General features: G+C 47.9%; 2 protein-coding genes across 4 annotated transcripts in view; both read left to right on the top strand.

The window, feature by feature from the left end:
- The first annotated feature begins 2,331 nt into the window (after positions 1-2,331).
- On the top strand, positions 2,332-9,759 carry LOC138824432 (TLC domain-containing protein 5). 2 transcript variants are annotated; one of them, XM_070018278.1, is made up of 3 exons: positions 2,332-2,395; positions 4,427-5,137; positions 5,988-9,759. In XM_070018278.1, the coding sequence occupies exons 2-3, from the start codon at positions 4,939-4,941 to the stop codon at positions 6,524-6,526; spliced, it is 738 nt and encodes a 245-aa protein (XP_069874379.1). In that variant the 5' UTR covers positions 2,332-2,395; positions 4,427-4,938; the 3' UTR covers positions 6,527-9,759. The 2 variants fall into 2 exon arrangements, with proteins under 2 accessions (XP_069874379.1, XP_069874380.1); XM_070018279.1 differs by lacking the exon at positions 2,332-2,395 and adding an exon at positions 2,959-3,718.
- A 5,474-nt stretch (positions 9,760-15,233) lies between these two features.
- Positions 15,234-25,582, top strand: part of LOC138824433 (rho guanine nucleotide exchange factor 12) — a 116,337-nt gene continuing 105,988 nt past the window's right edge. For both annotated transcript variants that reach the window (XM_070018280.1, XM_070018281.1), the window contains exon 1: positions 15,234-15,672. In XM_070018280.1, the coding sequence (XP_069874381.1) occupies positions 15,641-15,672 (32 nt within the window). In that variant the 5' untranslated portion in view covers positions 15,234-15,640. The remainder of the gene's footprint in view (positions 15,673-25,582) is intronic.

The raw sequence follows: 25,582 nt of genomic DNA on the forward strand, positions 1-25,582 counted from the left end.
CCTGCCTTCACAGGACTGGAGTTAGGGGCTGAGATTCTGTTTCTCACAAGCTCCCAAGTGATGTAGATTTTCCTGGTTCATCAGCTCCAGTTGCTCAGCCACATGGCAGGATCCCTCTTGCTACCTACGAAGACTCTTCCTCTGGGTATCAGATGTAGTTCAGGCCCTGGAACAGCATGCTCACTTGCCCTTCCTTCCTTCCTTCCTTCCTTCCTTCCTTCCTTCCTTCCTTCCTTCCTTCCTTCCTTCCTTCCTTTCTTCCTTCCTTCCTTTCCCTTCCCTTCCTTCCTTCCTTCCCTTCCTTCCCTTCCTTCCTTCCTTCCTTCCTTCCTTCCTTCCTTCCTTCCTTCCTTCTTTTCCTTCCTTCCTTCTTTCCTCCCCCCCCTCTTTCTTTCTTTCTTTTCTGCTGGTTCTGGGGCTTGAACTCAGGGCCTGGGTGCTGTCCTTTAGCCTCTTTGTGCTCAAGGCTAGTGGTCAACCCCTTGAGCCACAGTACCACTTCTGGCTTTTTTCTGAATAGTTTATTGGAGATAAGAGTCTCAAGGACTTTTCTGCCAGGCCTGGCTTCCAACTGTGATCCTCAGATTGCAACCTCCAGAATAGCTAGGATTATAGGCATGAACCACTGTGCCTGTTAAGGAATACTCTTAAGACTTGAGAGCGATAGGTTATCTGAAAGACCCCAGGCAGGTTTTAAAATACACCGATTTCTAGCCCCCACGCCCAACCTACCAAGTCAACTAACTCACACATTCAAGGTGAAGTCTGCATAGGGTGTTTATTCTTATTTATTTTATTTTTGCCAGTCCTGGGGCTTGAACTCAGGGACTGGGCACTGTCCCTGATCTTCTTTGTGCTCCAGGCTAGTGTTCTATCTCTTGAGCCACAGTGCCAATTCAGGCTTTTCCTGAGTAATTTATTGGAGATGAGCCTCATAGACTTTTCTGCCTGGGCTAGCTTTGAACCATGATCCTTCGATTACAGGTGTGAGCCACCATTACCTGGCTTATTAAATTTTTATTGTTATTATAAAGGTGGTGTACAGAGGGATTATAATTACATAAATTAGGTACAGAGTACATTTCTTCTTTTTGTTGGTCCTGGGGCTTGAACTCAGGGCCTAGGCACTATTCCTGAGCTCTTTCACTCAAGGCCAGCACTCCACTATTTTGTGCCATAGTACCACTTCCAGTTTTTAATTGGAGATAAGAGTCTCATGGACTTTCCTGCCTGGGCTGGCTTTGAACGGGGATCCTTAGGTCTCGGCCTCCTGAATAGCTAGGATTACAAGTGTGAGCCACCAGCACCCAGCAAGAGTACATTTCTCATCCAATTTTTCTTTCCCATCCCTACCCACAAAGTTGTATAGTTCATGTTCCACATAGTGTCTAGTGAGCATTTGTTCACCCTTGGTCCTTCCATTTCTGGGTAAACAAACACACTGCATGGGGTGTTTTGAAAGCAGTACAGATGATCAAGAAGCATCAAAGATTACACTACCCTGTTGATGGCTGGGGACCAGTGGCTCATGTCTATAATCGCAGCTACTCAGGAGGCTGGGATCAGAGGAGAGCAGTTCAAAGCCAGCCTTGGCAAGGAAGTCTGTGAGACTTCTTACCTCCAATTAACCACCAAAAAAGTTGGGAGTGAAGCTGTGGCTCAAGCCTTGAGCAAACAAACAAAAAAAAGCTCAGTGACAATGGCCAGGCCCTGAATTGCAGCCCAGGTACCAGCATACACACACACAAACGTTATATATATATATATATATATATATATATATATATATATATATATATATATATATATATATATATGCATATATGTATATAAAGTTGACTGCCCAGTGGGCATACCCAAGCCGGGGTTCTTCTTAAACCTTTGTCTTCATAGTTGGAGATGGCGCTCCCCACCCTGAGCTGTTCCCTCTCGGTCAGTCACCGGTGGGCTGGCGTCCCCCCTCCCAATCAGGCGGGAGAGCGAGCGCTGGCAACGCGCTTAGTAGGGGGGCGCGAGCACTTAGTGGGCGCTGGGAAGGCTCAGCGACTAAGCCGCTCCACCCGGGGAGGGCGGCGGGTCGGGACTTAGCCAGCCGGCCGCACACCAAGGCCGCAGCCCGCAGGCCCAGGGTCCCCGCCGGGTCACCGGCCCCGCCCCGAGCCCGGGGACCCTCGGCCCGGCTCGCGGGCCTTCCCGGGGCCTGCGGCGCCTGTGCGCTCCGTCCTCCCCGCCAGCAGGCGCCCCCAGACCCTCGGCTCTCCCTCCTCCTCCCCCCCTCCGCCTCCGTCACAGCCCGGTCCTCCCCCCCACCCCCCTCCGCCGCTTCCTGTCGCCGCGATCGCGGCCCCGGGCTGTGGGCGCCGCGGGGCCGGAGGCTTCCCGTGCGCTCCGCCAGGTAACGGCACGCGCCGGGGCCGGGTGGGCAGCGGCGGGCGGCGGGCAGCGGGGCCCGGGCCGGCCCCGGGGCCTCTGGCGGGGGGACGGAGGCGGGCGTGCGGGCGGGCGGCCCGCCAGGCCTGGGGCGGGCGGGGCTCCTCCTCGCCCCGGGGCCTCTCGGGGCCGGCCCCGCGCCACGCGGGGTTCGCGCTGCGCGGGATCCCTGCCCGGGGGCCGGGCGCCGGGGCCTCCCCGGAGGAGGGGCGCTGGCGGGGCGTGGGGGGGGGACTCCGCGCGCCCCGCGGCCGGCCAGGCCCGGCCCACCCCACCCATCCGGGACCTCGAGCTCCCCTCCCCCTGACCCTCCCCTGCCCTCCAGACTCGCTGTCCCCAAGGTCACCTCGCCGCGTCCGCCGCGGGGCTGCTAAATGGGCCTCTGTTCTCGGCGTGGAGCGGGGGATTAAGATGCAGGGAACCCCGAAAACACTGACCGGCCTGCGCGGCCAGCCCGGGCCAGCCCGCGCCCGCGGGGACCCGGCCCGGGCTCCGCGCTCCGGGCCCATCGCCCCCCTTTCACGCTGGGCACTTGCCGTCTCTGGTGCTCGCTCTGCAGCTTGGCCTAGAAGTTTGTGCAAGGTTTACCCCAGAGCTGGGTCCGACCCGGACGGGCCTGGCGCCCTCCAAGCCTTCCTCCCCCATTCCTCCTCCTGTTTTTGTGTTTGTGTGTGTTTGTGTGTTTGTGTGTCTGTGTTTGTGTTTGTGTGTTTGTGTGTGTGTGTGTGTGTTGTGTTTGTGTGTGTCTGTATTTGTGGCTGTGTGTGTGTTGTGTTTGTGTGTGTGTTTGTGTGTCTGTGTGTGTTTGTGTGTCTGTGTCTGTGTGTTGTTTGTATGTGTCTGTATTTGTGTCTGTGTGTGTGTTGTTTGTGTGTGTCTGTATTTGTGTGTTTGTGTGTGTGTGTTGGGGGGACAAAAATAAAAACCCAGAGCTTTTCCGGTGAAAGGTGATTTGAGCAGGCTGAGAGCACTCAGGACCTGGAAACCTGATTTCAGAGGCCAGCCGGGCAGAGCCTGACCTTCGTAAAGGCCTCTCGGATAGCATTCTGGGGAGTGGCTTGTGTATTGAAGTGTGTGGGTCTACAGATACGATTTCATCTTTCCCAATGGGGGCCGAGTGAAGGGGCAGCCATGCAGAAAATTCCTGCGGAGATGAGACAGATGTCTGAAGTGTTTGGGACTTTTGAAAATCAGTACTTCCAACACAGGAGCTAATGAATATTAAGAATGACATCTTGGCCAATGTTGGACCCTGAATTCTTTATGGCTAGTTGTGACTCAATTTTAGGTGTGTTTTGTTTTGTTTCTTTTGTCCACATGTCTACAGTTAAAAAAAAAAGTATAACTTAACTTTGTTTCTGTTTTTACTCAATAATTGCCTTAGAGATATTTTTGTATTGTAACCTTATTCTCCTCTTATACCCCATAGTCGTCAGTTTCCCCATTGGTAAATATTTGAATTGGATTTCTGAATAGGAGTAGGGCTTCCCTCCTCCCCTACTCGGAGCTGTCTGGACTTTTTTGTTCTATATTTAGGTTGACCTCAAATTTTGATTTTGACTGATACAACAATGACCCTAGTCCAAACATCAGCTGAATTTAGTTTCAGCTGAAAACCACATTAATCTGACCCATGTCACATGACTTCTAGTAAAAACCAAAATAGTGTTGTTGTTGTTATGAGAGCTTTGCTTTTTCTTTTTCCTTTCTTCTTTTTTGGTGATGTTTGGGAACCAGGCCTCCTGCAGGCTAGGTAGGTGCTACAAACTCTTTAGTATTTTGAGGTTGCTTAAGCCTCACAAAGTTGCCCAGGCTGCCTTAAATTTAGGATCCTCCTGCCTCTGCCTGCAGGTTAGCTGGGATTATAGACAGGCACTACCACACACCCAGCTTGCGTTGGGAGTTTTGAAATGTGAAGATGTTAGTAGATACCTGTGCTTTGTTATCTGTGTATTGTTGCTGATTAAAACTGACATTGCTCATTATCTCTATGTAGTGTGATGTTGGACAACCTACTCCGAGTACACAACTTGCCAGCCGTTGCCAGTTGCCAACATGTTATCTCCAAGGATCCTGGAGTGATAAATGTGGACAAACTTAAGTAGAGGGTTCTCAGAGATTGAGGATTCTATGTAGATAGGGAAGACGTGTTTCCCTAAAGGCCATGTGCCAGCTGTTCCACAGTAGAAATGCGGACGTATACAGAAGGCGGGCTACTGCTGTCTCTTAGGGCACAGTCTTTCTTTCTTTTCTTTTTTCTTTTTTTTTTTTTTTTCAGTCCTGGGGCTTGAACTGAGGGCCTGGGCTCTGTCCCTGAACTTCTTTTTGCTCAAGGCTAGCACTCTACCGCTTGAGCTACAGTGCCACTTCCGGCTTTTTCTGTATATGTGGTACTGAGGAATTGAACCCGGGGCTTCATGCATGCTAGGTGAGCACTCTACCACTAAGCCACCTTCCCAGCCTTAGGGTGCATTCTTGTTTGTCTGGTTTTGGTCTTTTCATCATAGGATGGCATTAGCTCTGTGTCTGCAGGTGCTGGGCAGCCTGTGCGGCTGGCTGTTGCTCTATACGTCTTTCTGCTGCCTGAATAAGCACCGAAGCTATGAGTGGAGCTGCCGGCTTGTGACCTTCACCCATGGAGTCCTCTCCATAGGCCTCTCTGCTTATATTGGCTTCATTAATGGCCCTTGGCCCTTTACACACCCAGGTAGGTGGGGAACATTAGAGATTTGTCATTTGGGGATAGAGCAAGAATGGGACTTTTATGTTTAAATTATTGCTGTATAATATTCAAGACTAATTCCCATTCTAATTTGTATTGTAATCTTCCCTCTTTGTTTCTACTCTGATATTATATATGGCACCTTGTGTTTCTGCTTTTTTAGAACTCTACTCTGTGTATGTGCATGCTGGTTCAAATAGGTCTCGAACTTGGGGCCTTGAGCTTTCCTCTAACTTTTTTGCTCAAAGCTGGCATTCTACCTTGAATCATACCTCTGCTTTGGGCTTTTTACTGATTAATTGGTGATAAGAGTCTCTGGAATTTGTCTTCCCCAACTCTCAGTCCTCAGCTCTCTACCTCCTGAGTAACTAGGATTACAGACAAGAGTTACCAGGGCCTGGCTTGTCATTCTACTTGTAAACCAAATTTGAGATGGCTTGTTACAGTTTGCTCAATTTGAAGTATAGAGCCAATATCAATATCTTCTACTACCCCAAACAGATGCCAATAGAACTGCATTGTACATATTAAACTTTCTTGGTAACTTTCCATTTTTCCTTCATCACATAATACATTGGAGAGATCTTTGTTCTTTCTTCACTCCTTTGTTTGCTTTTCCTCATCCTTTTTAATTATGACAGAACACTGGATTGTGTGAATTCACCTGTGGATGTGAATCATGGCAATGTAGCTGTTATCATTAAGAACCTTGTGCCTGCTTTGTTCTCTGGCCTTGGGAGTTTTAATGGGTTTGAAAGTCAGTGATGTAAGGATCCCTGGGCAGGGGGTGCCATTCCCAGGCACTTAATTTGCTCCTGTTTCCCCCCACCCCCAGGCTCACCCAACACACCTCTCCAAGTTCACGTGCTGTGTCTGACCTTGGGCTACTTCATCTTTGATCTGGGCTGGTGCATCTACTTCCGTTCTGAGGGTGCCCTGATGCTGGCTCACCACACCCTGAGCATCCTGGGCATCATCATGGCCTTGGTGCTGGGGGAGTCGGGCACCGAGGTCAACGCAGTCCTCTTTGGCAGCGAAATCACCAACCCTTTGCTACAGATGCGTTGGTTTCTCCGTGAAACAGGGCACTACCACAGTTTCACGGGCGACGTGGTGGACTTCCTCTTCGTGGCTCTGTTTACTGGTGTGAGGATTGGGGTAGGGGCTCACCTCCTTTTCTGTGAAATGGTCTCACCCACGCCTAAGTGGTTTGTGAAGGTTGGTGGAGTAGCCATGTATGCCGTGTCCTGGTGTTTCATGTTTAGCATCTGGCGTTTTGCGTGGAAGAAAAGCATCAAGAAGTACCATGCGTGGAGAAGCAGGCGGAGTGAGGAGCGGCAGCTAAAACACAATGGGCATCTCAAGACGCATTAGCCGAGGCTTAATTCCCAGGATGGATGGGGTTGAGTCAGCCATGGAAACTGGGTCACACACAGGACTGTGATGGAGCCATGCTTATAACACACTTAGGTTTACAAAAAGAAAAAAGAAAAAAAAAGGGCTACCTTTATTGATCACTTTGATCAGTGTTCCAGCCAGGCAAATGTAGTATTCACACTACTTTCTGCAGTGTGGAAAGTAAGTTAGGGAAGTTGTTCTAGAAGGCGACCTTAGGTCTTTTCTATTGCTGGGAACCTTGGTATTCAGACAGCTTCGAAAGGAACTTGAAAAAGATGAGTGCCCTCTCTTGTTCCTTTAGAAGACGCTCCTTCAACACACACTCATCTCTGCTTTCTGTGGAGCAATTTTCGTGTACCCTACGTGTTATGAAAGGAGCCTGCTCTGGAGGAAGCAGGCCTTTGATATCAGAGTGCTCCGTCTAGAGGCTCCACGAAAGCAGGTCTGCTTGAACAAAGAGGAACAGAAGGATGGGAGTGAATCTGGCACTGGTAGGAGGTTGTCTACCACCTTAAAAAAAACTTTTATTTTTGTTTTTTAGGTAAACAGTAAATTTATTTGAAAGCGAAAGGAAAGTAGCTGCAGAAACTTCATTAGGTGAGGGGGCTCCCAAAGAGGAGTCCCCCTTTTAAATTTGGTTTTGAGACAAGCATCTTTCTATGGAGCCCAGGCTGGTCTTAAACTCATGATCATTCTGTTTCAGTCTCTTGGGTGCTGGGATTACAGGTGTGCTACACCATGCCTGGTTCCTTTTAATCTTCTTTCTAATGAATCTCCCCTATATTCACTTGTAGTCTAGGGTCCCGAAGACCATTTGCAGGTTCTATGGTTTGCTAGGGGGACTCAGGGCTCAGCAGATAGTCTTACAGTTTTGAATTATGACAGTGAGAAGAAAGAAAGAAAAATCACCAAAGGGGAAAAGTCCATGGGGCAGAGTCTAAGGGATACCAGGCACCAGCTTCTAGAATCCTCTCCCATTTGGCTCATACAGGATGAGCTTATGACTGTTAGAAATGTTGCTTACCAGGGAACATCAATAAAGTCTCAGTGTAAGGCTTTTTTTGGCGGAGGTGGGGAGGGAGCAGGTTCTTCCTGACATATAGCAAAAATCATCGATTCTCTAGAGCAATATATGTGTTCGGCATAAGCCATATTGTTGGCACAGACCATTTAGGCTCAGTGAACTAGAGTAAGTAGTGGTGAGAACCCTTCTGTAATACCTACCCAGATACCAGCCGCAGGCCAACCCTGTAAGCAAGGCTTTTCCAAGGATGGCAGTACAGGCCAGCTACATCAACTCTTTTGTGCACGAAACCCATAGAACTAGTGCTTTTGACGCAAGATGAATGAGGTGCGGGTAGATTTACCGAGTCCTGTTGTACAGGTTCTGCCCGACCAGGAAAACTATGCCAGTTCTCAGGGCTTTTGTGTATTAATCTCCTAGGCATGAGAGGCCATGACTAAATTCCATAGGGATTTACCATGTGGATTCCACTGGGCTTGAGATGGGAGTTCATGTTTCAGCTGAGCTGTAGGTATTGCAAACAAAAACCAAAGACATTAAATGCTGACACTGGCCTCAGAGAGATGAGGCTAATTCATTCTTTCCTTCCTTCCTCCCTCCCTCCCTCATCTTACCCTGTCTCCCTTTCTGTTGCACTTCAACTATATTCCTGTTTTAGCGCTTTCTTTGCTTTTCACTTTTTGTGTGTGTGTGTGAAAATACTGTACCGAGGGGTTATAATTACATGGGCAAGATAATGAGTACATTTCTTATCAAGCACTGTAGCCTCCTCCTTTGTTTCCCTTTCCCATCCTTTCCCATCCCCTCCCTTCTCCCCCCCCCCCCCACCAAAGTTGTAAAGTTTGTTTTCACTTTTTTTTCTTGAGATAGGTTCTCACTATGTAACCCAGGCTGGCCTCAAACTTATGATCTTGCCTCAGCCTCCTGGGTGCTGAGGTTACAGTTATGTGACATCATGTCTAGCTCCGGTTAGTCCTCTTCCTACTTGTTCTCCTTTCTCTAAAATAGGTGCCCCTCTAATGTGACAAGGACAGAAGTACAAGGGGAAAAAAAAGTATTTCTTAGGGAGGTCATCTCCAATGTGCTGGTGGCAGAGACAAGAATACAAGCTTAGAATCAAGAATTATTTTTTTACGTTTAACTTATTCTGCTATTCACTTGCCAGATCATTTGTGTAGACCACTTATTTACTCTTGTTCTCAGATTAAACCTGTTGAGAATGAAAAACCCTGTGCATATTCCATAGAGGTACTATGTAGGTTTTTTTAAGTCTTTAATGTAGGGGCTTTTCATTTTTTGAGATGGGTCTCACTATGTATACTATTTGGCTCAAACTGGTGATTCTCCTCCCTATCCTGGGATTATAGGTGTGCCTGGCTCTAATGTAAGGCGTTCATGAAAAAGTGAAGTATTATTTATTTATAGATTTATTGCTTACTTATTATTATTTTATTATTTACCATGTTATTTAGACCAAGAATGACTGGTTAGCTCAGTTGGTAAGCTAGCAAATGGTGTGACTGAAGGTCAAAGGTTAGTAGGAAGTGTCAGTCCATTCTGTTGGTCACTGGGAATCTGAACCTATTCAGTGATCTTGAAAACAGTGTCTTTGGTTCTAGAAACCAGACGTGAGGGAGTGGCTGGATGCAAAGGGAAAAAGCAGGCCGAAATGAATGTTAACCATCAGACTTGGAGAATGAGTAACATTTGGTTGAAGAGTTTTGTTGGGCATTGGAAGTACCCAACAGGAATGTCCACCTCATTTTCTATGATTTGTGTCCCTAATAGGGTACCAGCAAAACTGTGCATTCTGATGTCAAGACTGGGAATGCTGACTTAAGCAAAAGCCTAGTAAAAACAGTGCTGTGGCCCATGAGCTAAAATAAATAAATAAAAATATATAGAGAGAAAGCTTGTTCTTGAATTTTGGCTTAGTGCAACCTGTTCCACACCATACAGGTGAACAGGCTTAATCCAGTACCAGCACTTTTCTCTCTTTCCCCCTCAGAAGTGAAAGGATTGCAGATCTGCCTATTTAGGGCACACTGATGTGAATGCATAAAAGAGTCTTACAGACTTTCCTGTCCAGGATGGCTTTGAGCCTCAATCCTTAGATATCAACCTCCTGAATAGCTAGGACAACAGGCGTGAGCCACCCAGTGCCCAAATTTTTTTTTTTTTTTTTGAGAAACTGGAATAAATGCTAAGGGGAAGGGGACCTCATTTCAGCTTTGTTGATGTGATAGTTAATAACTATGAAGAAACTTCTCTGAGAGAAAAAGATGACTCAGCAGGTGAGATGTTGTGTTTTTTACAACACAGGAAAAAGTAAGGGCCAATTAACCTGTGGTATGGTCAAACAAAAGAAATAAGTCGTTTGCATTTGAATTACTATGTAATAGCAAACTGCTCAAGAAGGATTTATATTTCAACACGATTTGTACTGAATTTTCTAAGAATAAAGTAACTTCTTATAAATACAGTCTGACTTTTAATTCGTCTCGTGATATTTGTGAAGAAGCTAAAAAAAAATTATGCCTTAGGCTTGTGGAAATGTTGACGTCTATCCACACTTCCTGGTACCATTAGTCTACTATTGAGCATTAATCATTTCTACCATTCTTTGTTTGCTTTTGTATTGGGATGACAATCAACATACTGAAAATATGTTTACCTTTTCAGCATGTAGTTTGTCTAAAGAGGAAGAAGTTAATTCTTCTTGGTTCTGCTGCCTTGGAAATGATGGTATGAATTAGTGTCAGGAGACAGCTTCTGGCTGTCCTGTGACCTGGGCTTCTAATGCCTAAAAGAGACCTGGCACACAGTAGGTTCATTAGTTGCAAGAGTGCTTAAGCAAACTAACTGGCAAACACCCTCAGAGAACTTGCCAGTGGATTGGCTCTTTGGTGCCATTTTTTTTTTAAGTATGTGTGCCAGTACTGGGGCTTGAACTCAGGGCCTAGGTATTGTCCCTTAGCTCTTTCGTTCAGTGCTAGTGCACTATCATGTGATCCACAGCCCCAATTCTGGCTTTTAGCTGTTAATTGAAGGTCAGGGTCTCAGACTGTCCCAGCCTGGCTGGCTTTGAATAAGATGCTCAGATCTCAGACTCCTTAGTAGCTAGGATTACAGGTGTGAGTTGCGGGAGTCTGGACCAGTGACACTTCATTAGGTACAGGACTGTAACCTGGGAATTGGTCTACGTAGGCAGCCCCATTCTCCAGAAACCATTTATCCCATAGGCAAAAACTAGAACAGCCAATAGATGTAAAGTGGCTTTCTCATGTTTGTTTTTTTTTAAAATTAGTAGTGTCTCAGATGTGACTATGGAGATTTTAATCATTAAAAAAATTAGCTTTAGAATAAATAAGTTAAAAAAATAGCTCTGAAGCTGGGCACCAGTGGCTCACATCTGTAATCCTAGCTACTCAGGAGGCTGAGAATTGAGGATATTGGTGCAAAGCCAGTCCATAGAAAAAAATCTCCACTTAACCAGCAGAAAGCCACAGGTAGAGGTATAGCTCAAGTAGTAGAGTGCTGGGCTTGATCAGAAAAAAAAAAAAAATCAAGAAATCCAGGCCTGGAAGTGGAGTTGTGGCTCAAGTGGTAGAACACTAGCTTTGCACACAGAGAAGCTCAGGGACAATGCCCAGGCCCTGAGTTCAAGCCCAATGACTGACAATAAAGAACCCCAAAACCAAAAAATAAAGGGCACTGACATGGCTGGGAATGTGGCTTAGTGGTAGAGTGCTTACCTAGCATTCATGAAGCCCTGGGTTAGATTCCTCAGTACCACATAAACAGAAAAATCCAGAAGTAGCTCAAGTGGAAATGATAGAGTGCTAGCTAGCCTTGAGCAGCAGAAACTCAAGGACAGTGCCCGGGTCATGAGTTCAAGCCCCAGGACTGGCAAAAAACAAACTCCAGGCCCTGAGTTCAAGCTAGAGTACCAGCACACACACACAAAAGATGATACACATAACAAAAAAAGCCCCTTAGTTCTGCAATGAGTAAGTTCTGCTTATTCAATCCTTTGCTTACCATCCCCTGAAGCTTTCCCACAGTAAAATGCCCTCTTTGCTAGATCCTGGGGCCTGTTAAATTTGGAAAGATCTTGAAAGCAGCTTGCCAAGAGGTTTTGTATGCAAGGGAGAGAAGGTGAATTAGGAAACATTCCGGGTTTGTTTTATTCCCAAAGCTTAAGTACAGAGACGCACTTGAAGGGTATGAGGAGAACTCATTTTAAGAGGCATGGTTGGATGAGTCATTGGGTCTCAGTCAATTGATAGTGACATTGTAACATTATTAAGATAGGGGACAGTAAGACACGGGGCGCACTGGAGAAAGCATGACTAGATCCGGGTATAAGGCTCCCATTTGGCTTCTTGAGGGTAAACGAACGGACCTCCTTCCACTTTAGAGAGGGAGAAGCAGTTTCATTCCTCTTCAGCTCGGAACATGCCGGGCTCCACCAGCGGGTGGCAGTGCGTCCAGGTCCGCTCGTTCGGAAACTCGCTTGGAACTCTTAATCTGCTTCTATTCTTTCCAAAAATAAACATGACAGAATTAGCTGGCTGGGCCCCGAACCTAAAGCAAACCCAGCAGGAATGGGAGTCATCTTTGGTCTCCGTTTACTCTTCCCTTCTATTACGATCACTGCTTTTTACCGGTCTCTAGGTCCGCCTGAGCCCACGCCTCCAGGCAGGGGTCCCGAACCGCTGTGCAATGACTTTCCAACCAGCACCGGGAGCGAGGTAATTATTTCCTCTCCACAGCCAGTGTGGATGAGATCTGACGTCTACAAAATGGCTGAAGTCCCTTTACCTCCGACCCGGTGGAGGCTCAGCAACCTGGAAACGGGATGGAAAGCAAAGCCATCTTGGCTGCTGGAGGCAGAATTAGAGAGCCCGGCCGGACCCGGCCCTTCCCCGGCTCCACCACAAAACGAGACGGGGGGCTCGATGTCTACCGATCCGAAGACACGAACGGAAAGGCAGGGCGAAGGACGGGAGCGCTTCCGAGACCGTGTTCCCTGCCTACAAGGACCTGTGTTTTCTTTCCTCAAACTTGAGTCGCTGTGGAAAGCACCATGCTTTCTCCATTTGGCAAATGAAACCTTTCGTGTTTGCCAAGGCGAAACAGCCTCAAGGCGATATTTACACCGAGAAATCCAGGCTCCAAGTCCCCCCCCCCCCCACCGCGGCCCGTCCCGGCTCCAAGTCCCCCACCGCGGCCCGTCCCGGCTCCAAGTCCCCCCCCCCCGTCCCCGTCCCGGCTCCAAGTCCCCCGTCCCCGTCCCGGCTCCAAGTCCCCCCCCAGTCCCGGCTCCAAGTCCCCCCCCAGTCCCGGCTCCAAGTCCCCCCCCCGTCCCCGTCCCAAGTCACCCCCCCCGTCCCGGCTCCAAGTCCCCCCCCCCCGTCCCCGTCCCGGCTCCAAGTCCCCCCCCAGTCCCGGCTCCAAGTCCCCCCCCCCCGTCCCCGTCCCGGCTCCAAGTCCCCCCCCCCCCCGTCCCGGCTCCAAGTCCCCCCGTCCCCGTCCCGGCTCCAAGTCCCCCCCCCCCCCGTCCCCGTCCCGGCTCCAAGTCACCCCCCCGTCCCGGCTCCAAGTCCCCCCCCAGTCCCGGCTCCAAGTCCCCCCCCCCGTCCCCGTCCCGGCTCCAAGTCCCCCCCCCCCGTCCCGGCTCCAAGTCCCCCCCCCCCGTCCCGGCTCCAAGTCCCACCCCCCCCGTCCCCGTCCCGGCTCCAAGTCCCCCCCCCGCCCCCGTCCCGGCTCCAAGTCCCCCCCCCGTCCCGGCTCCAAGTCCCCCCCCCCCGTCCCCGTCCCGGCTCCAAGTCCCCCCCCGTCCCGGCTCCAAGTCCCCCCCCCCGTCCCGGCTCCAAGTCCCCCCCCCAGTCCTGGCTCCAAGTCCCCCCCCCCCAGTCCCGGCTCCAAGTTCCCCCCCAGTCCCGGCTCCACGTCACCTCCCTCCCCCCCAGTCCCGGCTCCAGGTCATCCCCCCAAGGCCTTCCCCCCCCAGTCCCGGCTCCAGGTCACCCCCCCAGTCCCGGCTCCAAGTCCCCCCCCAGTCCCGGCTCCACGTCACCCCCCCCCGTCCCGGCTCCAAGTCCCCCCCCCGTCCCGGCTCCAGGTCATCCCCCCTAGGCCTTCCCCCCCGCAGTCCCGGCTCCAAGTCCCCCCCCAGTCCCGGCTCCACGTCACCCCCCCCCGTCCCGGCTCCAGGTCATCCCCCCTAGGCCTTCCCCCCCCCAGTCCCGGCTCCAAGTCCCCCCCCCGTCCCGGCTCCAAGTCCCCCCCCCCAGTCCCGGCTCCACGTCACCCCCCCAGTCCCGGCTCCAAGTCCCCCCCCCCAGTCCCGGCTCCACGTCACCCCCCCAGTCCCGGCTCCAAGTCCCCCCCCAGTCCCGGCTCCACGTCACCCCCCCCCCGTCCCGGCTCCAGGTCATCCCCCCTAGGCCTTCCCCCCCCAGTCCCGGCTCCAAGTCCCCCCCCAGTCCCGGCTCCACGTCACCCCCCCAGTCCTCACCCCCCCAGTTCCTCAGGCACCAGGCCTGGAGCCCTGCGGCCCGGGGCGGGGTCAGGTGAGCAGGTGCCCAGGTGAGGCGCCAGCGCCCTAACCCCGTCGGAGATCTGGGGGGGTGGGCGGCACTTCAGACGCCCGGCCCGGAGCTCGCGCCCCGCAGTCCCGTATCCCAGCAGCGCCCTCGCCCTGCCTTAAGGAACGAGACTCTCCCGGTTTTGGGGGGGGGTTGGTGCCACTCTCATCGGGAATGGGGGTTCGTTGTGGGGGGGGTGCAGGTTCACAGCCAGACACCGAAGCGAGCGCTCGCGGGCCCCCCGGGGCCCCAGCCCGGCCGCTGGGGGCCTCCGGCCTCCGCCCCCAGAACTACTTTCCCTGCTGCCCTGCAGCTGGGCTGGGCGGAGGCGTCCGCGCGGGGGCGGCGGGGCCCGGGGCGGCCCGTGCGAGCGGCGGCGGGCGCGGGGCGCGGGCGGCGCCGCGGAGGGATCCGGCGGGGTGAGGCGGCTCCCGAGTCCGAGGGAGGAGTCCCCCCTCCCCAAAAGGCGTCGGAGGGGAGGGGAGAGCCCGCCCGCTCGCGCGCCCGGGACGCGCCGGGGCCGGGAAGGCAGAACCGGAACCGGAACCCGCGCGCGGGCCCGCAGCGGCCGCCCGCCCCGCCCCGCCCCGCCTCTCCCCTCCCCTCCCCCGCCCGCCGGCGCCGCCTCCGCCCTGCGCGCGCTCCCGTGAGGCCCCCGGGACCCGGCGCCGGCCCCGCGTTCGTCGCCGCCCGCCGCTGCCGCGCTCCACGCCGGGCTTCCAGGCCGGACCAGACCGGACCGGATCGGACCGGGACGTCCCGCTCCCCGCCGAGCCGCCGCCTCCCGGAGCGTCGGGGCGGAGCCGCCGCCGCCGCCGCCCGCGCCGCCTGAGGAAGAGTCCGGGCCCCCGCGGGATGCGGAGCCGCCCGCGGCGCTGAGAGACCCGGTCCTGTCAGCGCGGGCCGCGGGGCCGACCCTGCCCGCCGCGCCCGCCGCGCGGCCCGCAGCCCGGGGGAGGGGGGCGGCCGGGACGACCAGCGGGGCCGCGGGCCCGGCGACATGGGGCGGCGCCAGCCCGGCACGGGACGGCCCGAGACGCGGCCGAGGCTGCGGCCACCCGCCGCCCGCGGCAGCGCCAGATAGAGCCGCGCGGACCCAGGCCCGGCGCCGCGGCTCGGGTCCGGGGGCGGACGCGGTCCCCGCGCGGACCCCGCCGGCCCGGCCCCGCGGACTCGCAGGCTCCCTCCGCCACCGAGGCTTCTTTCTCCCCGGGAGGACTCGGCGCCAGCTCCGGAGCTCTCCTTCCGGCTGTTTTCGGAGGGGGAGATCGCTCGCCCCGCTTCCACCCGCACCCCCTTTCTTTGCCCCCCCCCCTTTCCAGTCGGATGTTCTAGATGACCGAATGGAGTTTTGAGCTGGACTTTTGTGTCCCTGCCGGAATTGGGCCTGATCCCAGAGGACTGGGGGTGGGGTGGGGGTGCTGCTGTAAAATGCAAGTTGGATAGGAGGAGGACCTCGCGCCCAGGGCCCCAATGAGTGGCACACAGTCTACTATCACCGACAGGTGGGTACGAAGTTCCCCCGTCCTCCCCCCCCCCCCCCCCCGCCGGCTGGGTCCTGCCCAGCCGGATCGCCCAGCGACATTGACAGGCCTCAGGAACCGGGGTGCCAAGGTACCTGGTGGGCTTCAGTTTGCAAACTGTGGTTTTGCTGCTGCTGCTGCTGGTGCTTTTTGGTTTTGTTTTTTTTTTTTCCTTCCCAGAAAAGTTGCCCCTGTTTTCAGACAAGAGATAGGGAAAAAGCACGACTGTGGGGTACAGTCTGCAAATGCGAATTAGGGCCAAGTAACTCGACTTGGGGAAGGTCACTTTGGGTGAAGGTCAGTGGCTGAGTTGGTCCTGTGGGTTTCGGGGTGTCAGCGGGCTGCCTCCTGCCCTGCGATAGTTCTCTCTAGAGAACACTGCAGAGATTGCTGTCCCGTGAACTTAAATTTCAGCCTGCTGCTGCTGCTGCTGCTGGGTGCTTTGTGAATTTGATCTCCCCGGTTAAGTGTTGACCTGCACAGTGTCTATTAATTATCTAATAATTGTCCCGAATGTTGACATTACCAGTAAATCACAGGCTCTTGCTGCAGGCCGTCTCCAGGAGCTGAAAGAAATGAGGGGAAATCAGAGCTTGCTTGCTTTTAATGATGCTGTTTTAATATTTCATCCTTCAGAAACACTGGCATTTAGGGGATGGGAGCTGTAAGAGTGGTTCAAGCAAGACAGGTGGAAGGTTTGATAGTCAGCGGGGCATGGCGATGTATGTTCATGGGCCTTTGGAGCCCCTCCAGCCTCCACAAGTAGATTCCCTTCCTCTCCTTAATTCGATTGAATCGGTTTAAGTGGCAAAGGGGTAATGGTTTCTGTAGCACGCTTTATTTCTCAATTTAATCGTGATGCTGCATGTTAGGCCCTAATTTTAGGCAGCTAACATTATTTTAAGTCAACATTCAAACTATTACATCATTAAGAAAAAAAAGAACTCAGATCAAATAATTGAATTTCAAGGCCAAAGCCCTTTGAAGAAAAGTCTAGAAGCGCTCCTTTGGAAAGTAGCTTAATTTCCAAATAAGAGAGTTTCACCCAAGTGAAAGACTGTTGATTTTAAAAGGGCCAAATTCCATTATCATAGCATAACAGCTACTTTAGAAGCAGAACTTCCTCTTCCTGTTGATGCTTTCCAGTGTCACATGAGTGTTCACCTAAAATATTCCATTAAATATTTAAACGATTTATGTTCACCCTTTATTTACACACTTTGTGAAATGGCTGTTCATTTCCAGTGAGCTGATTTTTAACTTCTCTGAAGATCTGTGTCACATGAGTCATACAGTGCTTTCCTTGTTCCCCTCCCGATCTCTCCTCTTTTTCTGTTCAGGGTCTTTGGCTCCTGATTAGTCACTTTCAAGGGTTTTGCTGGTTGTTCAGTTTGTGCCCTTGAACCTGTAGGCAAGAAATCATGCCTAGGAACTGATGTGTTGATTTTCATTGAGATGCTGGGATTTACCGTACAGAAGTGAAGGGCACCAGCTCACTCCACACAAAAGTCACTATGTGACTTTTCAGATCTGAATAATGATTTTCTTCAGCTGTGCATTTCAAGGATTTTCTTCTTCTTTCTATTGGAATAAAATACTTAGATTTGAGTCTTTTTATGGTTTAGCATAAAAATGTGATTATTGAAAGCCTGCCCCTCAAAAGAAAAATGGCTTTGATTTATTTGTATATTTATGCAACAGCAGTAAGTATACATTATATGAAGTCAGGTATTGTATAGTGGCTTTTAACGCTGGGAAAAAGTAGTTCACATTGGTGAAGGGAATCAGTTTGACTAAATGTTTATAAGGCTGAAAAGATAATTTCTCAGTTGAAACCTCTACCTAGTTACATTAGGCAACTATTCCATTTAAAGCAAGACCACCAAATAAAAAGGCATTAGCTCTTGCAACTGATGGAGAACCTGCTCTTCATCAAGCATTGATTGAAAGATTGAGCAGCAAAATGCACTGGGGATTAATATTTTTGAATTGGTTCAGATGCTGTCTAACTCCTCTCTCTCTCTCCTCCTCTCTGTCCTCCTCTCCCTCTCCCTTTCCCTCTCCCTCTCTCTCCCCCTCTCTTTCTCTCTCTTCCCATTTCTCCCCCCTCCCTCCCCCTCCTCCTTCCCCTCCCCCTCTCCCCTCCCTCCCTCCCTCCCTCCTTCCTTTCCTTCCTTTCCTTCCTTCCTTCCTTCCTTCCTTCCTTCCTTCCTTCCTTCCTTCCTTCCTTCCTTCCTTCCTTCATGAAAGTTAAAGAGAAGTCACTTAATTTTGTTGAGATCTGTTTCTTAGGAATTTATTATTGTTATGTTTTCAGTTTTTATTTTTTTGGCAGTGATGGAGCTAGCTTGAACTCAGAGCTCTATGTTTGCTAGGCAGGTACTGTACTTGAGCCATGATCCCAAGCCCTGGTTTTTATTTTTTATTTTTATGAGGATCATTTTTCTTTAAGCATTTCTTTTCTGTAAAGTAGCTATTTCTCTTTAAGAGTAGTTGTTCCTGATGTGAGTATATGTTGAGGTGCAATCTGGAAGTACTGGTTTAGTCTTTCCATACCAGTGTGCCTTAACAGGGTTATGAGTGTTAGGATATAATTTCTAGGATAATTTCTAGCTTCCTCTCAGCCCTCCCTACTCATCTTTCTTCCCATGTGTAACTCCATTTCAAAGTAGGTATATTTTTCTGAATGTAAGGCTATTGGCAAATTAATGGTGCCAGAGTAGCTTTTTAGAGATCCTTTCAAGTTTGAAGTACTGTATGTGGTATGGCTTTGTTCTGTAGAGTGCAAAGCCACTAGGCCAGCTGTGTGAACTGGAGTTCTTTCATTGTGGTGCTTCTGACTACAGAGCCTGTCCTCAGTTGAAATCAGACTTAGCTGGTTTTGGGCGTTGTTCTGTTTTGCAGTTTGTGGCAGGCGACACATGGCTGAACAAGATAAGAAGGGTTTTATTCTTGTGTTAGGGACGTGCTGGGGCCGGGATGGAATTCAGCTATGTTTAGGGTCTGATTGGTCACTTTGGATACTGCGAACTTGGTTACATCCTGTTATTATTTTGCAGTTAAATTAACACATTCATTTGCTCCCTTCTCTTGCCTTAAGCTTGTACTGCTCAGCCTTGATTATTTGATCGTGGTGGTGGTGGTCAACCACCCCACCTCCTCCTCCTCCTTTTTCTTGATCTAAAACTTACAGTATGTTCACAGTAGTCATACAGCTTTTTAAAAAGTCTTAAGTAGTTTTATGGATACTTTACAGTTTCTTGCTTTGTCACTTCGATGAGACCAGGAGATTAACTTCACCATTTAGAATGATCACTAGAAAAGTAGTAAAAATGCTGTTCTTAAGTATGCATTGGTTGCATTCAGACCTAAAATAATATCCTAATTGTTTCCAGTCCTCCTACATGGCTTCTTCTGTTCCTAGAGTTTAGCTTCTGTGACATTTGGAATTTCTTCTGAGAGGTAGAGAGGAGAGAATGCTCTTCAGCAAACTCAAGTGATTCCACGTTAGCTTCTGTAACAGTTGAGTTTACTGGGGAGGAGGTACAGGCAAGAAAGTTACGGGGGTCTTCATAGAAGAAAATGGGCTTTTACTTTGCCTAGGGTTTCCTTCCAGATTTTGCTGTTATGTTGTAGATAAAAGCTTTGGATGTACTGCAGTTTTCTTAGCATTGAATCCAATTTTAATCTTGTTTGACTTAAGCACACTCTTTGAATATGTAAACCTGTAACTTCATATGCAGTTAGCATTTTCATTTCTGGCATTTTTTTCTTCAAATGTTGCCACGTTGCTTTTGGGCAGAAAAGAAGAGTTCATGTCAGTTTGTTTTCAAGGTTGCACAAGTCATCTGCAAGGTGACATTAATTGTAGCATTTTCTTGTAAAGCCATTCAACTGATAAATGCAAAATGAAAACTGGGGACAAGAATCACAGTATAATCTTGCCATTATTTTGCTTTCATCTTTTAAAAAATTGTTCAGTATAAAATCTTAATTCATATAGGTATGCAATAGAGCATTCACTCGTACAGTTTCATATGATTCAACAGGTAAGAGTCTAAAGGAAGTTAGAAAAATGTCCCTATTCAGGGAAATGACAGGAAGTATATTTGAAATCATTGCAAAAAATCATTACCTGGGGATACCACTTACCACTGCTGCTTTCAATGGTTAACACGCAGTGAATGCAGGCTTTTTTTGAGTGAATGCAGGTTTTTTCTTTTCTTTTTTTTTTTTTTTAAACAAGTTTGAGTTTTCCACAAAAGTGAACTTGGTGGTAGGTATTCGTGGAATCATAAATGGTGGATTTCCATATTATTCTGTGGAGGATATTATTCTGTGGAGGATTATCATCGTTGGCAAAGAGTTGTATAAATCTCTAAGTGGTTGTCTCTTCTCAGAGTCATCAAGAAGGGGTAGGAATTGCTTCCCAAATCAGAGTGGGTCACAAAAACAGCATTTAAATGGTTCTTTTTTGTTGTTGTTGTTGGTCGTGGGGCTTGAACTCTGGGCTTGGGCGCTATCCCTGGGCTCTTCAGCTCAAGGCAAGCACTCTACTGCTTGAACCACAGAACCACTTCCGGTTTTCTAGTGGTTAATTGGAGATAAGAGTCTCACGGACTTTTCTGCCCCGGCTGGCTTTGAACCGTGATCCTCAGATCTCAGCCTCCTGAGTAGCTAGGATGACAGGCGTGAGCCACCAGCGCCCAGCTCAGAAGAGGCATTTCTAATAGTTATCAGGCAATCAAGATGCAAAAAAGTCCCCATATTGCCTCCAGAGAACCATTTAAATGTTGGGCGCTGGTGGCTCACACCTGTCATCCTAGCTACTCAGGAGGCTGAGATCTGAGGATCACGGTTCAAAGCCAGACCCAGCAAGAAAGTCCGTGAAACTCTTATCTCCAATAAACCACCAGAAAACCAGAAGTGGCACTGTAGTGCAAGTGGTAGAGTGCTAACCTTGAGCTGAAGAGCTGAAGGACAGCGCTCAGGCCCAGAGTTCAAGCCCCATGACCCACAAAAGAAAAAGAAATGCCTTTTCTAGGGCCAGGGGTGTAACTCAGCGACAGAGGACTTTCTTACCATTGTAGAGGCCCTGGGATCTTCCCTAGTACTGTCAAACACACCTTCTTATCATAGAATTGCGTATGTGACTATGCCATATTTTCAGGAATAGATAGCTTAACTTCATTTGGTCTTTATGTATTAAAACATAGATTAGAAGACATTTTAAAGCTTTGTTTTGAAGACATGTCCCTTTCCCTTTTAATAATTCGGAGTCTTCAAAATAGTACCTTCGAGAATTTTAAATTGGCAAGTATATCTATATCTGTATCTATCTATCTATATATTTGCTTCTTTTTGAGTAAATTCCTCCGAAGTGTGTCATGATATCCTTTGATAGGGCAGACTGTGTTTCTGTCATTTTTACACTTTAACACCACTCACAGTTGTCAGGATTACTAAGTCAAGATTATAAAATGGGAGAGGACAAACCCAAGGCTTTTTTTTTTCCTCCCAGTGCTGAGGATGCAGCTCGGCCTGAGGCCCTGAGTCCCGTGCTAGGCAAGCACTTTATGCAATATTTTAATCTAATTTTCTGGCTTTCAAGGCCTCCTGTTTTTATTTTGATTGTTGTCTTTTTATGTATGTTATTTTTCTCTCTTTTGTAATTTTTCAACCTCACCAAGTCAGAGTTGGGATTATTTTTTTCCTATGAGATGCTTACTCTAACTTTAAATGAATCTGGAGGATAAAGATACTATCACTTCCCCTGGAGCCTGAACAACAAGCCTGATGGGTCTTGTAATCAGGAAGCTTTTCCTGGTCTTTACCTCAGACTTTTCTTTTAAGTTGTCCTATTTTGTGTACTTGCTGGACCAAGCTAATTGTAATGCTGTCCTCCCATTTTTTGCTTCTATGACTCTAAATAGCTCAGATGGTTATCCACCACTGTTCCATTCCTCTTTTACTTTTTGCTTAGTCAAGTTGTTATGGTTTCTGTTGCCCCATGATCGAACTACCAACATCCTGCTTAATATTTTCCTAGCTTTCCTCCAAGTTGCTCTCAATACGGCAGTTGATAATTGTGTATTCTATCTGGACTCATTTTAGAGAAACAAGTTCAAACTTTAGTTTTCCTGTGATTCAGATTATAGGTAGCAAGAGCCTCCCAACCTAAATTCATTCTTATTTATTTATTTTGAAGTGCTGGGGATCAAATCCAGGGCCTTACACATATTAGCCAAGTTACCACTGAGTTTGTCCCTGGCTCCACTTTTATTTTACATAGTTTTTAGAGTGGATGTTAAATGTAACAGTCACATGACACAAGAATTGTGTCAGCATAAATACCAAATCAACTAATGAAATAATTTCTTAAGTTTTGGAGGCCTTCTTTTTTGGGTCCGGTTGTGGGGCCTAAACTCTGGGCCTGGGCGCTGTCCCTCAGCTCTTCAGCTCAAGGCTAGTGCTCTGCCACTTGAGCCACAGCGCCACTTCCGGCTTTTTGCTTTTTGCTTATGTGGTGCTGAGGAGTCGAACCCAGGGCCTCAGGCATGCAAGGCAAGCACTCTACCACTGAGCCACCTTCCCAGCCCCTATGGTGGCTTTCTTAAAAAAGTTTTTTTTTTTACAGTAATGCCTGAGTATGATAAATATTTCAGTTATGTGGCCAGAAGATAAAACACAGAAATCCAAAATGTCAGGAGCTTTTACTGATTAAAAATCAGAAGTGAAGACAAAATAAATTAAGTGAAGATAAGTGATTGTAGCTGTAAGGTAAAATATCTGTTGCAATATGTTGTGATCCATGCTTTTTTCCCTCTGGTGGTTTTTCAGTGTGTATTACCTTAAATTATATGTCATCTTTCTTTTCGTTCGTCTCCTGCAGTGTCTTTATAGTAGTGTAAAGAAATAGACCTGTTTTGCTTAGTAAATGAACTATTGTTAAAATTGAAAAACTGTCTTACTTTCTTGCTGTTGTATGTAAAACTTGTTACTAATGATAAGAGGTAGTAAGAAAGTATTATTTAAATGATTATAAAATACAATTAGAGAGCTTTTTAATTAACCTTTTTCTTTGAAACTTTTTAGTTTAAAAGTATGTAAGTAGATTTCACTGTTCCTTTGGTATTTCACCAGTAATTTTAGAATTTTGGAAACATGCCCATTTGAAAGCATTTTACTTTTTCCACTTAGAATGTCTGGAATATCAAGATAGCCATATATGAAAGGTGTTTATAAAACAGTGTCTAACTCCAAGAGAAGCCAGTGAAGCTGATGGCTAGAATAATTTTTAGAGTTTTAATTCTGCAAAGGTTTACATGATTGTGCCGAAGGTCAGACACTTTGTCCAAATTGCATAAGCATGTATTGTTGACTTTTAGTGAAAGAAGAAATATGCTAAGTTTATCTTATTGAATTAGCATGCACCAGGGCAGCTGACAGTTTAAATTCATACCAAAAACAGGATCTTTCACTAATTCAAATGCTGACTCCTATGTTGGTTTTTTTTTTTTCCCATAAATCATAGTCATGTGTCAGGCTTGAGTGGCCTCCCAGTGTTTAGAGACAAGCAAATATAATGACCCGTGAAAAAATGTTTCCCTTCTTGGGACTGTGAACAGCAATTCACATGGAAATCAGAAACCTGTAAGAGGTTGGGATGGTGGCGCATACCTGTAATCCTTTCACTTGGGAGGTGGATGGAGAAGGATCTTGAGTTTGAAATTAGACTGGGCTACCTAGAGTGACCCTGTCTCAAAAAAAAAAAAAAAAAGTCTAAGGAAACCCAGTTTAGTTAGTGCTTGCAATTAGTTACTTGTCATACTTTTTTCTTACGACGTTATAAAAGCATATTGTAGTCATTTAAAGATAACTTGTAAAACTACAGTTTTGGTTAAATATTGTAAGTGCTAAGTTTTAGTTAATGTACTCAAAGAATTTTATAGGTATCGAATAGATTCGGGAAATGTGGATTATTATACTCAAATCTCAGACCTGATTAAAATCTTAAGGAATTTATGTCTAAAAGTGATCACATAATACAGAAAGTGGCCATATGTTGTTGTCTTGACTCATAACATATCCCCCAAATACACTTGAATACACATAGGAAATCTGTGAAGGTGTTTAACCACGTTCTCTCATAGATGCTGGCTGGTGATCTGTCTGGGTTGTGGTTTGCCCAGTATACTCTCTGTGGTTTACTCAGAGGAAGTGGTTCTTGTGGGTGAAGGTCTGATCTTTTTGGAGATTGGTGGTAGCATATGCACTGTCAGCTTATTTCCTGTTTTATTGGCTGTTAGGGTGAGATTCTTCTCAGGGTAAATACTAAAAGGCTACTTAAATGTTTTGCAGCAGCAGGATAGATAGCTACAGTGCTGTCTAATGTCCACCTCTCAGGTAGGAGAGGGTTAAGTTTGTAGAATGCTTTGAGATCCTAGGATGAAAAGTACAAATATATTCCTTGGAGATTATTGCTGTGTTCAGATACTGTTTAGCTGAAGCAAAAGCATGTCTATGTGATCAAGTGCTATTCTACTGAACTTGATTTCTGCAACCATTAAAATATTATTTAATCACTACAAGAGTCAAAGTTAGATTTTTTTTTTACTTTGTCCTCTTCTAATTCTTTATTTAAATTATTCTCTTTCAGTAAATTAGTAGGAGATGCTCTGTCTGTTGTACTGGTAAAGACCTGTTCACAAATGTACTATTTAGAGCTTCTTCATCTATTTAACTGGAATATTAAAATAATGAATAGAGAGACTCCCCCCCCCCCTTTTTTTTTTGTTTTTTTTTCAGTCATGGGCCTTGAACTCTGGGCCTGGGCGCATCCCTCAGCTCTTCAGCTCAAGGTGAGTGCTCTACCACTTGAGCCACAGGAGCACTTTGGGTTTTCTGAGTGGTTTATTAGTGATAAGGGTCTCACGGATTTTCTTCCCCTGGCTGGCTTTGAGCCATGATCCTCAGATCTCAGCCTCCTGAGTAGCTAGGATTACAGGTGTGAGCCACCAGTGCCCAGCTGAGACTGCCTTTTGTGATCAATAGCTGTACTATGCATAAGCAAGCACGTCTATTTTTGATAAAACCCAAAAATGAGCAAACTAATAGAATTGCACATTTATTACTTGACATTAAAAAAAGCAACTGAATATTTTGATCGTAGAGTGATAGTTTTTGGTAGTGTTTAAATTTAAGTTGTCAGCCAATTTTTGCTTTGTTATATTTTATTGTTTAATTTGGAAAGGATAAAGAAAAAAAAGTGGCCAAAATGATCCAACTACCCTAATGTTGTCCAGATGAAACACGCATGCACACACACACACACACACACACACACACACACACACACACACACACACACACACACACACACACACACACACACACACACACACACACACACTTTATTTTACTCTTTTTTTTTTTTTTTTTTTGGTCGGTTGTGGGGCCTGAACTCTGGGCCTGGGCGCTGTCCTTCAGCTCTTCAGCTCAAGGCTAGCACTCTACCACTTGAGCCACAACACCACTTCCTGCTTTTTTTCTGCTTATGTGGTGCTGAGGAATTGAACCCAAGGCCTCATGCATGCAAGGCAAGCACTCTACCACTGAGCCACCTTCCCAGCTCTATTTTTCTCTGTTTTTAAATCTTTAAGTAGTTCTACAAAGGAAGTGACATTTAACAAAGCAGTCTGAATATAATGGAGCTTGATCACTTCCACACTTTAAACCATACTAATGTTATAAAAAGGCTCTGATCTTACCCCTGTCCATACAGAGTCACCATTTGTTGGGCATTCTTCTGAGAGATACCCATAGTTAAACTATTTTGGATTAGCCAGGTATCTGTGGCTCATGCCTATAATCCTACATTTGCAGGAGGCTG

Source organism: Dipodomys merriami, unplaced genomic scaffold (genome assembly GCF_024711535.1).
Source record: "Dipodomys merriami isolate MVZ:Mamm:240054 unplaced genomic scaffold, mDipMer1.0.p SCAF_129, whole genome shotgun sequence".
Lineage (NCBI taxonomy): Eukaryota > Metazoa > Chordata > Mammalia > Rodentia > Heteromyidae > Dipodomys > Dipodomys merriami.